Source organism: Gadus chalcogrammus, chromosome 18, assembly GCF_026213295.1.
Source record: "Gadus chalcogrammus isolate NIFS_2021 chromosome 18, NIFS_Gcha_1.0, whole genome shotgun sequence".
Classification (NCBI taxonomy): Eukaryota; Metazoa; Chordata; class Actinopteri; order Gadiformes; family Gadidae; genus Gadus; species Gadus chalcogrammus.
The window spans coordinates 21,670,137-21,683,716 of record NC_079429.1 but is presented as its reverse complement, the minus strand read 5'-3'; the positions used below and the strand labels follow the sequence as shown (position 1 = coordinate 21,683,716).

The following is a 13,580-nucleotide window of genomic DNA, read 5'->3' as shown; positions in this document are numbered from 1 at the left end:
TTTGCACTGGCAGCAGAAAGTCTACGACGACCTCCTTCGGGACGAAGCCCTTGGATTCATTGAACGTGTGCCATACGGTGAGCCAGTGACATGGTGCCATCGTATGGTAGTCACAATGAAGCACGACGGCTCCCCCGCAGGACCGTGGACCTTTCACCTCTTAACAAGTTCTGCCAACGTGAAACCTTCGCCACTGAATCCCCATTCCACCTTGCACGTCGCATCCCGGGGGACACCTGGAAAACCGTCATGGATGCCTGGAACGGCTACCATAGTGTGCCCCTGCGTGTGTCGGACCATCGTCTGACCACCTTTATCAAGCCCTTCGGCCACTGGCGCTACATCAGGGCGCCGCAAGGTTTCCTGTCATCTGGGGACGGCTACAACTGTCGTTTTGACGTCATCCTCTCGGACTTCGAGCGCAAGGAACGTTGTGTGGATGACACTATCCACTATGACACTGACCTGGAGCATCACTGGTGAAGGACCGTCGACTTCCTGAAACGTGTCGGCCGGTCGGGCATTGTGTTGAACCCAGATAAGTTTCAATTTGCGGAGAGGTGTGTAGACTTTGCTGGGTTCAGGGTGTCAGAAGCCACCATAGAGCAGCTTCCGAAGTACTTGGACGCCATCCGGGACTTTCCCACCCCGGACTCCACGACGGATATCAGAAGCTGGTTTGGCCTGGTCAACCAGGTGGCGAACTACGCCCAGTTGCACGACACTATGGCACTATTCAAGCCGTTCCTCAGCCCTTCCCAGATCTTCGGCGACCGCACACTAGATGAGATAACAAACTCACGCCTGTTCAGACTCAAGCAGCGTACCCTCCCTTGGCGCTTTGACATTGTGTACCTACCTGGCAAGAGCAACCATGCTGCTGATGCGACTTCGAGGCATCCTTCCCTCTCGGGCTCTGCGAACGGCCTCTCATTGGGATCGCCTAGCGTACCTGACACTGTAGAATCCGCACTTGGCTTCCATCCGCGACGATGCGAAGAACGCGAAGAACTAGGAGCCATCTCATGGTCCCTTCTCGCACGAGAGACGGCAGCTGATGCGTGCCTCGGCCACCTTCTGTCCTGATCGAGCATGAGGGTAGGGTTGATGTTAATGACCCTGCCCTAGCGAGTCTGTCCAGTCTGTGGGTCAATCTACGCGCAGGATGGCGTCCTCCTATATCACGACCGTGTCGTGGTTCCACCGTCCCTCCGTGAAGGAGTCCTTCGGCACCTCCATGCCGCCCACCAAGGAGCTTCTGCGATGGAGCAGCACGCCCGTGCCATAATCTTCTGGCCCGGGATGTCGAGGGACATCCGAGCCACCAGGTATGGATGCACAGACTGTAACCGCAATGCTCCGTCACAGGCAGCCACCCCGTTTGAGGCGGTGTTTGCTGACTTCTTTGATTATGGAGGCCGCCACTACCTGGTTGTCGGTGATCGACTCTCGGGTTGGGTGGAGGTCCTCTGCTCCACAGCGGGCACTGATCTGTCAATGTGTCTTGACCATGTCAGAACATCTGTGATGTGTGAAGAAATACACTCCTCAGAACCATGTGTATGCATGGTTCTGCCCCAGGACAGGAGGACTCTGTAGAGAGTTGTACGGCTGGCTGAACGTACTACAGAAACTACTCTCCCTCCCCCAGCAGGAGTTAAACACCAGGAGGTGCAGAACCAGAGCCTGTAGGATCATGAAGGATTCTCATGACCCCAATAACGGACCGTTTGTAGTGCTGCGATCAGGCAATCGCCTCCGCTGTCATGCAGCGAAAACAGAGAGACTGAGACAGTTTCTTTCCCCAGGCCGCGCGTTATCACTGCCCGAGGTAAATCGCCGACTTGAGCTAGCACCCCAATTTACCCTCCCAGACCATACACCCATTGGCGGTTCATTCGGAAGTAAATGCGACAAGACGGCTCCGTGGTTCCAGGGGCGGGACTTGGGTAGAGGTGTTGCTGCATTGTCTAGACAGAGAGTGCACTATCAATGAAGTCAAACGGGAGCGTGTGGAAAAGACCCAAACGTCATCTGTCACGGCACGCAGGCATAACATGATACAGGACTGTAAAAACGGTGACAGAGACCACCAGAAAGGAAAATGTCCCGCCTATGGAGAAAAATGCAAAAAATGTGGAAAGCTGAATCACTTTTCAAGCAAGTGCATGTCCAAAGCATATGCAACAAAAATGCCAGTGCACATGGTAGAAGAAAAGTCTGACTTAGATTCAGAAGAAATGTTTTAGACATGGTAAAAGCAAAAAAATGGTGAAGACTGGGAAGTAGACCTTATAATAAATGACATAAAATATACACAGGAGCAATATCGAAGAAGTGATGGCTCGGATGGCAGGAGCAAAAGTGTTCAGCACACTATATGCTCAATGTGGATACTGGCAGGTCAGGTTGGACAAAGAAAGTTCAGCGCTGTGCACTTTTAACACCCCTTTCAGTCGCTATGCATACAAAAGGCTACCCTTCGGAATGAACACAGCAGGAGAAATATTTCAAAGACTCTTGACTATGATGTTCGAGGACATGGAGGGAGTAGAGGTGATCGTTGATGACATCCTCGTATGGGGGGGAAATGAAGAGCAGCACAACCAGAGGCTGGAAAGGGTGTTGTAGCGAGTGAGAGAAAAGAACATAAAACTCAACTCAGAAAAATGCACATTCAATGCAGAAGAAGTCACATACATGGGGCACATCCTAACAGCAGAAGGAATTAAGCCAGACACAAAGAAAGTGGAGGCAGTCAGGAAAACGCAAAAACCCACCAACAAGACCGAGCTACAAATATATTTAGGGATTGCGTGGGAGTCGGGTACAGTGCCAAAGGAGTGGCAAACCGGGGTGGTGGTTCCCCTGTTCAAAAAGGGGGAGCAGAGAGTGTGTGCCAATTACCGGGGTATCACACTTCTCAGCCTCCCTGTTAAAGTCTACTCCAAGGTGCTGGAAAGGAGGGTTCGGCCGATCGTTGAACCTCAGATTGAAGAGGAACAATGCGGTTTTCGCCCCGAAGTGGAACTACGGACCAGCTCTTCACGATGCAAGGATCCTGGAGGGGACCTGGGAGTATGCCCATCCGGTCTACATGTGTTTTGTGGATCTGGAGAAGGCGTATGACCGGGTCCCCCGGGAGAAACTGTGGGAGGTGCTGTGGGAGTCTGGGGTAAGGGGTCTCTCCTCAGGGCCATCCAATCTCTGTACTCCCAAAGCAAGAGCTGTGTTTGCGTCCTCGGCAGCCAGTCAGTTTCGTTCTCAGTGGGTGTTGGTCTCTGCCAGGGCTGCACCTTGTCACCAATCCTGTTTGTGATATACATGGACAGGATATCGAGGCGTAGTCGTGGTGGGGAGGGGTTGCAGTTCGGTGGTCTGAGGATCTCGTCACTGCTTTTTGCAGATGATGTGGTCATCATTGGATCATCGGCCTGTGACCTTCAGCACTCACTGGATCTGCTGGCGGCCGAGTGTGAAGCAGCTGGGATGAGGATCAGCACCGCTAAATCTGAGGCCATGACTCTTAGCAGGAAACCGGTGGATTGCTTCCTGGATAGGAAATGAGTCCTTAGCCCAAGTGAAGGAGTTCAAGTACCTCAGGGTCTTGTTCGCGAGTGAGGGTACGATGGAGCGTGAGATTGGCCGGAGAATCGGAGCAGCGGGGGCGGTATTGCGTTTGATTTACCGCACCGTTGTTACGAAAAGAGAGCTGAGCCGCAAGAGCTTCTCTCCCTATCCCTTAGGGATAGGGTGAGAAGCTCAGCCATCCGTGAGGAACTCAGATTAGAGCCGCTGCTCCTTTACTTAGAAAGGAGTCAGCTGAGGTGGTCCGGGCATCTGGTAAGGATGCCCACTGGGCGCCTCCTTTGGGAGGTGTTTCAGGCACGTCCAATGGGGAGGAGACCTCGGGGAAGACCCAGGACTAGCTGGAGAGATTATATCTCAACACCGGCCTGGGAACGCCTCGGGATCCCCCCGTCAGAGCTGGTCAATGTGGCCCGGGAAAGGGAAGTCTGGGGCCCCCTGCTTGAGCTGCTCCCCCTGCGACCCGACCCCGGATAAGCGGATGAAGATGAGATGAGATGAACATACTTAGCAAAGTTCATACCGCATCTATCCACTGTAACTTCCCCACTCTGGATCCTGTAAGAGAAGACCACAGAATGGAGCTGGATGGAGGAACAAGACAAGAGCTTTGAGAAGCTGAAAGAGAATACAACATTACTGTGAAATACAAAGGAAAGGAACTTCACGTGGCTGATGCCCTGAGCAGGAACTATTTAAAGGATACAGATGAAAATGAAAATAAGGATGATATACAAGTGTGTACTGTGCAGTGATGTGCTTACCCATAGCACCCGCCAGACTCCAGGAAATAATCACAGAAACCAAGAAGGACTCAAACCTCACAGCAGTAAAAAAAAATCCTCCTCCAAGGATGGCCAGGTAAAAGATCAGAAACACCGGACGAGGCCAAAGTGTACTGGGACTACAATAGTGAAATGACAGTTGAAGATGGACTGATATTCAAAGGCAACCAAACACCCTGAGAAGAATGATGCTGAAAAAAGTGCACTCCAGCCATCAAGGGATCGAAAAAACGAAGAGGTTAGCAAGAGATGTCATATTCTGGCCTGGGGGGATGCAAGCCCAGATAGCTGACACAGTCTCAAGATGTGCCATATGCAACATATACAGAAAATCCAAACCCAAAGAAAGCGTGAATTTGTAACAGAGAGACTGAACTTATAACAGATAACCGAGAACAGTTTAACTCCTAACTTTTGTTATTCCTTTGCAGGTTAACTCGGAACATTCTTACTTAAATACGGCCTTACTGAATATAACATTTGTTATAAATGTTATTACAGATACCCGAGAACAGTTTAACTCCTAACTTTTGTTATTCCTTTACAGGTTACCCGGGAACGTTCTTACTTAAATACTGCCTTACTGAATGTTACATTTGTTATGAATGTTATTCCCTAAGATACAGAGAACAACCTGACTTTTAAATGCTGCTATTGTGTAAAGTTAAACTTTACACAATACTGTTGCCCTTTATTCCAGTTGAGTCACCTTAGAAAAGGGATGATGTAATGATATGATGAGGTCCCCAGGACACAAACTGATAGGGTAATTCTCTGATATTATTAATCTTAAAGACTGCGGCGGGTTCTCCGACTCTCTGGTACTTCCACAACAAAGACTCGTAGTGGGGGTTATCTCGGCCATGGTGGAGAAGGAATTGGGGGAAAGGAATTTTGTCTTTGACTCTCTGAAGTCAAGATTGAACCGCTACATGGAGGACAAAGGGATTGTTGCCGTATGCGGGACAGCCAGGGCTGGACTGGCCATCGGGCTGGCAGGCCCTTTTTGGGCCGACGAGGTTTACTTGAGGTTTCCTTGGACCCAGCCCGGCCCAGCCATGTCACACAGCCGAGGGCCGAGGTCCGTTCCTTCCCTCTCGGTTGTGCGGGCTGTCAACTTAACCTGAAAGTTCAATAAAGCTTTGGCCCAGGCCATAACTCATTATGATTGGTTCTGGGCTGGCCCTGGCCCTATCACACACACAGCAGAGGGCCGAGGTCCCGCCCCTTGGGCCTCGGCTGTCAATCAGTCACTTCACTAACTGACAGAAAAATGGAGAAGAAACGTTAAGGAGGCGCGGAGAATATCTCTCTCTCTCTCTCTCTCTCTCTCTCTCTCTCTCTCTCATACTTTAGGGTGCCACTTTGACTTATTGTGTTATAATTTGTTGTGTTTTAGTTAGTGTAGGCCTTAATAAAATAATACATATATTTTGTATTCTTCCTGTTGTTCTGTGTTCTTGCATTTTTTGCTGATTGTGAGACGGTTCAAACAGTACATATTATAAGCATTAGTAATTTCAGAGGGGATTTGACCTAGCTGCAAAAGTCTCTACAAGTATAGTGAAAGAGCGTATCCATTTTTTAACATGGTTACTCTCATCCATGTAGGCTACTGCGCTTTATTTTAATTGTTGATGAAACAGCACAATATGCGGATATATCCTCTGGTATGTTGTGTGCCTCCGCATGTCGTATAAATAATCATAGTGGGCTGCCATGGCCAAAAATGCCAGGGCCATTTTTTGGTCCCAGTCCAGCCCTGGGGACAGCTGTCAGTTCACTTCGGGTCCATGTCATTTCTCAGACGCTCTGTTGTTCCTACCTCTCGGTCTGACAGCGTGAACTGACAGCTGTCTACTGAAAACATCTTTCTCGAATGCCACCTGTGTTTATTGTTGCTGGGACGAAGAGGTCAACCGGAAGTGACTCTATTTCCACTTGTTGAAAGGGCTACAGGGTTATAGGTTAGCGGATTCAGCCATGCTCCGGCCACTATCCAATCTCTTAAAGGCCATGTATGTTCAGACAAGTGAAACGGTCCGTTCGAGTAGCAAAATCGGTATAAGGCTTAGTCCGATCTAGCTGTCCCATGTAAACGAGTGAAATCCGCGAGTTGCTGATCATGTAGTGGCATTAAACGAAGACGGGGAAAGATGAGATCTACGAGAAAGACCTTTTTTATCCTCCTAAAAAACAACTGGTCAGCGAAATAAAGAATATGTTGACGTTTTTGAACTTGGAAATAGTTAATCGCGTTTTTAGCCTTAACTCAGATGTATGCTCATTCTTGCATGCGAGTCTCTTGAATTATAAAAAAAAATAACGCTCTGTGACGACGGGGGATTTTACCCCCTTGGCTTTACACAGGCAAGTTCGGTCACTGCCAAGCCGCGACCAAACCTGCTTTGCAGTGTGAAAAGGCCTTCACACACACACACACACACACACACACACACACACACACACACACACACACACACACACACACACACACACACACACACACACACACAACAAATGCATAAACACAATTACACAGACATGTTCCTGCACACACCCGTGCACGCTGAGCCGACGGGCATGGCTCCCAGCCGTGAAGGAGCAGCTTGGGGCACCAGAAGGATGGCTGCAGGGAGGTCAACAAAGATGGACCCTTATCCCGCCTTCTGCCTCCTCCTCCCCTGGCGCCTATCGGCCGCAAAGCTGCGAAAAGACCACAGCCATGGAAGAAATGCAGAGAGGTTGTTTTGTAATTTACTGACAGATAAGGATTTGGTCTAGGATTAGGAAGAAACATTGTCGGTTATCCTAGATGTGCCTCATCAACTCTTCTGTGTGTGTGTGTGTGTGTGTTGTTGTGTGTGGTGTGTGTGTGTGTGTGTGTGTGTGTGTGTGTGTGTGTGTGTGTGTGTGTGTGCGTGTGTGCGTGTGTGCGTGCGTGCGTGTGTGTGTGTGATATACAGTTTCATCATGAGGAAACTGTCTTTCTATTTCTATTAGGCCAAGCAGCCCTGTTTTATAAACAGTGACAGCAGCTCTGGGGAACCCCCACACATCTAGGCACGGGTTAAAAAAACTAGACAGACTTCCTGCCTTGTTATAAACAAACGAGAATAAGTAGAGCTTTATGTCATGCTGTAAAAATAAGTATAAGTTATTATCTTTTAGTTTGGTCGAAAAGGTAAAAAGACAAAGTTTGGTCCTTGTTGTAATGAATAACTTTTAAATAAAGGTTGAATCTTGAATAGGACATGACGTTCCAGTACAAGCAGCAGCTAAAACAGAACGTTAATGAAGAAACGGGAGTAGAAATATAGAGAGACACTAATGTATGTACTTGTGTACGACTGCAGGGTCTGAAGGATAATCGCCCCATCGTCTGAAAAACTGGTGTTTCATTATGAAAACTAGCCTGGAAATCCTTGGACAGAGATGAGCTGGGAGAGGAGCCATTATCATTACGGATATCATTACACTAAAACACAGCGCATTATGAACAGGCTGTCATGTGCCTGTGAGTCAGTTTTTCTTCCTAGTGGATGTAGGGCGAAGATGATGATGATCAGATACTCCATTTATCAATGAACACATGCAGAGGTATGATAACAATGAACACACACACACAGACACACACACACACAGACACACACACACACACACACCACACACACACCACACACACACACACACACACACACACACACACACACACACACACACACACACACACACACACACACACACACACACACACACACAGAGGCATGTCTTTCCAATGGCACAGAGATAAGTCAATACATAATATATGCATGTCTTCGGTTACTATTTAAAAATAATCATTATTAATCATATTATTATAATAATAATAATTATTATTATTTGTATTATGTGTGAGGACGTAAATTACTCATGGTTATATTTAAATTTCTTAAAATATAATATCATAAACTCAATTATTTGTTCTGTTCCAAGTGCTTTTCAAAGTGTGGCGATAGCATTTAGCCCATGTCTCTCTACATCCTCATAGTGGCCAACGTTGCATCTGGCCGTAGTGCTATGTTTGTTATTTGTCGATTCAGCGCCATACAGCAAAAATAAGAGCACATCGTAGCATTTTCATATATATACCTGCACTGCAACAAACTATACTACTGTGTAGGCCTAGCATAGAGCTAACTGAAGCTATGCTATTAATCCACGTCTAACCTGATGTGAACTTTGACGTAAATCCGCCTGAATTAAAAAACCACACACACCCACACACACACACACACACACACACACACACACACCACACACACACACACACACACACACACACACACACCAGTCATTTCCCAGATTGCATAGGTTAAGCTGATCTCGAACCCTCCACACAAGACCACCATCGCCTCTTCACCAGCCCTATAGCTCTCAATCCATCCTCTCGCTCTTTATCGATCCATCTATCTCCCTAACCATCTAACACGTGCTTCTCACAGCTACACAAAAACAAATATAGTAGCTTTTCAGTTTTATTTTCTCCGGTTCGGATCAATGATGAACTAATAACTTGATCTGCTCGTCAGGTCAATCCACAGTGACTATGAGACGCTGCTCAGAGTTCTGGTGACTTCTGGATCAGCATTTCCATTATATTTCAAATCCCTTTTTATTTGTAAGATTCATTTTGTTTTGTTTCTTTGATACAAGCTCATGTATAGTTCCAGTTAAGGTTTGTGGTTTGATTCCCACTGGGGCCGCCCGCAGGCTAAAACATAAGCACCGAACGTATTATAACGTTAACAGATTTGATAAAAGCATCTGATGTGTGTTCTTCATGAGTCATGTCTTGGAGAGAGAGGCATGTCTGACAGAGCTCTGACCAGAGAGACACACAAGTTCACATTCACTCACACTGCGAGAGGCTTACTGTCAAATCAACTCTCCCACACACACACACACACACACACACACACACACACACACACACACACACACACACACACACACACACACACACACACACACACACACACCACCCACACACACACACACACGTTTGCAAGACTCATTTCCAGCCGTTGAATTCCAATGAGAGGGATGGAGACAAGGTCACGACCACATGACCAACACCATCTGCCTCCTATTCTGACTGGAGTGTGTGTGTGTGTGTGTGTGTGTGTGTGTGTGTGTGTGTGGTGTGTGTGTGTGTGTGTGTGTGTGTGTGTGTGTGTGTGTGTGTGTGTTGTGTGTGTGTGTTGTGTGGGGGGGGGGGGGGTCAATATAAGAAGGGGAGTGTATGCCTCATCAATACTTTTCTGTTCTGATATTAATTCTGATCCATCCTGATCTATTCATGAGCCTCCAAGGAACATTTCACAGTTCATTCCACACCTGTGCGCGCGCGCGCGCGCATGTGTGCGTGTGTGTGTGTGTGTGTGTGTCTGTTCGTGCGTGGGTGTTTTTCCAAACAGTGAACTCTTTGCCCCATTCCTTGTTTTATCAGCCACAGCTCCCACTGACTTCCAAGCTCATCTTCCTCTTCATCGTGACATGAAGAAAAGCCTTATGGCCCCAAGTTTCTTTTGATAAAAGTGGTGATGTTGGGATCTTAAATTCATTTGCAGAGTAGTGTATTGGAAATGAATATGTTTTATACATACCCTGAAATGTTTCATTTCCAATGCAGCATTCTGCAAAGGAATGTAAGATAAGACACCATGAGTATAATGTAACACTAGTATGTGTTATCAGGTTGTATATTTGTTTCAAGCAACATAAATTGTCCAAAGGTCACGCCAGGCACGGGGGTTTGAATCCTTCGTCACACGAGGACGAGACCTCCTAACATCAGTATTAACATATAGCTTTATAAATAACACAATCTTCCAGACAGTGGATTATCTTTCAAAAAAAAAAAAAATTATTTATAATTACATCGTTTGTATTTTCTGGAAACATGTGCACAGGGTAAATAGATTTAAAGTAGGCACCTTAACGCTTAAGATGCACCCGCCCAGAAGACATGATTGATCCAGGAGCAGAGAGATGCACCCTGACGGCGCCCAGCAGCACACCCAGACCCCCTACCTGGTTCAGCCTCGTTGTCTCCACTCAATGCGCGGCTCTGGTCGCTCTCTCCTCCTTTATTACGCCGCTCCGCGTTCCTCTCTCACCATCACTTCTGGTACCAGTGCTCCCTCTCCTCCTCCTCCTCCTCCTCCTTCCCTCCCTCCCTTTCTTTCCCCCCTCTTTGTTTATGGATTTCTTCCCGTGGCCATCCCGCTGAGACGCGTGCCTTCCCTTCCTCGCTCAAACAACCACTCCCCCTATTGTCCAGCCGGAATTCTATCTATGCACACGCACCCAGGAACACGCACAAAGACATGCACACACAAATGCAGACAAGCGCGCCATGCTTCTTTGCTCCGCCCCCTTTCTGATCAACCACTACCATGCCCCCCCTTCTCCCTCTCTCTCTCTCTCTCTCCTTCCCTCTCCCTCTCTCCTCCTCACCTCTCTCTCTTTCTATCTCTCTCTCCTCCTCACATCTCTTCTCTCTCTTTCTATCTCTCTCTCCTCCTCACCTCTCTCTCTTTCTATCTCTCTCTCTCCTCCCCACACCTCTCTCTCTCCGTCCTTCTCTCTCTCCCTCACTCCCCCCCCCCCCCCCCACCCCCCCCCCCCCCCCCCCCCCCACACCCCCCCCACCCCCCCCACACCCACCCCACCCCCCCCCCCCCCCACCCCCCCCCCCCCCCCCCCCCCCCCCCCCCCCCCCCCCCCCCCCCCCCCCCCCCCTCTCTCTCTCTTCTCTCTCTCTCTCTCTCTCTCTCTCTCTCAAGCGTGCAATGCTCATTTGCTCCTCCCCCTTTCTGATCAACCACTACCGTGCCCCCCCTTCTCCCCCTCTCTCTGTCTCTCTCTCTCTCTCCCTCTCTCCTCCCCACCCATCTCTAGTTCAGGCATGGTAGAGAGCGGTTGAGTGGGGCTCTTGATGCTGCAGAGGACCTCTAGTTATGGGAGACGGAGAGAAGAGAGCAGAGAGGGTGACCAACACACAGCTCAATCAGGAGAGACTGTTTGGATCCAGAATGATAATTTATTATTAAATCTAATCGTCGATAGGACTCCATGAATGCAATAAAGTATTTAAAGGTTGGAGTTGATGTGGAGATAGATGACCATGGGGTTGGGGAGGGGGGGGTCAGATGACACAGAGAAGAGCAGCAGTACCATGGTGATCGGTCAGATGGAGTTCTTCCTGAGTGGAGATGGGGAACGGTCTTTGCATTTACTTAAGGTGTGTCAAGCTGAGGTCTGCAGTGTCAAGGCTGCAGAACAATTCTTTCAAAGGGCATGTAGTCTTCCAGTCTGACCTTTTGCTATAGCTTCATTACTGCAGTAATAGGGTAAAGATATATGTATGGATATGCAGGCACTGAGGCTAGATAGATTGTGTATGTGTGTACCGGTCAAGTCCGCAGGTGACAAGGCTTAGTAGGTTCATTTTATGGGATAAGTTATCCCCAGCAGTAACAGTGGTTGATGATAGGTGGCAGGATAGTGGATAGGGTGTTAGACTACAAAACAAACGGTATGGTTGAATAACAGCACTCCATAAACCTATAACATGAGATCATCTGATACAAACAACACTGCTTTCATTCCCCATGTATACTCTCTTAGCTCAGCTCATTGTTTTCGCTCCTGTTCATGCCTGCTTTTTCTGTAAGCAGAATATCTCAATTGACATTATACTTACCTTGTTCTTCTGATTTCTATGGCAACGCTGCCCTCTGTCCAGCTGTTTCCTTTACTTAGTTATGCAGCACTATAACTTTCTTTGTAGCTAGTATACAATGTCAAAGAACAATACACAATACAACCATATTATTAGTTTGGATGGTATGTGTTGACGCGTTGACCAAAACCCTTCATATCTAGCGTAAATACATTTTCTATTTCTTTCTTGTGGTGGCTAAAATAACATAGACGTGTAATATTAAATATATACTGTGTAATATAACATAGATGGTGTAACATAAAATATAGACTGTATAATATAACACATAGGCTGTATAATATAACATAAGGACTGTGTAATATAACATATAGACTGTGTAATATAAAATAAGGACTGTGTAATATAACGTATAGACCCTGGCAGTCTGAATCTATCCCCATGGAAACTTCCTCCATCTATAACTATGCGCAGACCGTATAAAATTTGCGCACACAACACAACAGTAAGGGGTAGTAAGGGGGTAAGGGGGTCTATCCTCAGGGCCATCTAATCTTTGTACTCCCAAAGCGAGAGCTGTGTTCGTGTTCTCGGCAGCCAGTCAGTTCGTTCTCAGTGGTGCTGGTCTCCGCCAGGGCTGCGCCTTGTCACCCAATCCTGTTGGATATACATGGACAGGATAGCGAGGCGTAGTCGTGGTGGGGAGGGGTTGCAGTCGGTGGTCTGAGGATCTCGTCACTGCTTTTTGGCAGATGATGTGGTCCCTCATTGGATCATCGGCCTGTGAACCTTCAGCACTCACGGATCGGCTGGGCGGCCGAGTGTGAAGCGGCTGGGATGAGGATCAGCAAACCCTAAATCTGAGGCCATGACTCTTAGCAGGAAACCGGGGATTGCGTACTCCGGGGAGGAAAATGAGTCCTTAGCCCAAGTGAAGGAGTGCAAGTACCTCGGGGTCTTGTTCGCGAGTGAGGGACTATGGAGCGGTGAGATTGGCCAGAGAATCGAGCAGCGGTGCGGTATTGCTTCGCTTTACCAGCACCGTTGTAACAGAAAAGAGAGCTGAGCCGCAAGGCAAAGCTCTCGATCTACCGGATCCGATCTTCGTTCCTATCCCCCCTATGGTCATGAGGGCTGGGTGATGACCGGAAAGGACGAGATCGCGGGTACAGGAAGAAAACGCCGGATGAGTTTCTCAGAAGGGTGGTCGGCGGTCTCCCTGGGGATAGGGTGAGAAGCTCAGCCATCCGTGAGGAACTCGGATTAGAGCCGCTGCTCCTTTACTTAGAAAGGAGTCAGCTGAGGTGGTTCGGGCATTGGTAAGGATGCCCACTGGGCGCCTTCCTTGGGAGGTGTTTCAGGCACGTCCAGTGGGAGGAGACCTCGGTGAAGACCCAGGACTAGGTGGAGAGATTATATCTCAACACTGGCCTGGGAACGCCTCGGGATCCCCCCGTCAGAGCTGGTCCAATGTGGCC

General features: G+C 48.2%; 1 protein-coding gene across 1 annotated transcript in view; it reads right to left on the bottom strand.

The window, feature by feature from the left end:
* Positions 1 to 6,980, bottom strand: part of LOC130371371 (MAGUK p55 subfamily member 3-like) — a 37,704-nt gene extending 30,724 nt beyond the window's left edge. Inside the window, exon 1 of the mRNA XM_056577134.1 lies at positions 6,934 to 6,980. Within this exon, the coding sequence (XP_056433109.1) occupies positions 6,934 to 6,958 (25 nt within the window). The 5' untranslated portion in view covers positions 6,959 to 6,980. The remainder of the gene's footprint in view (positions 1 to 6,933) is intronic.
* Between the last annotated feature and the right edge of the window lie 6,600 nt (positions 6,981 to 13,580).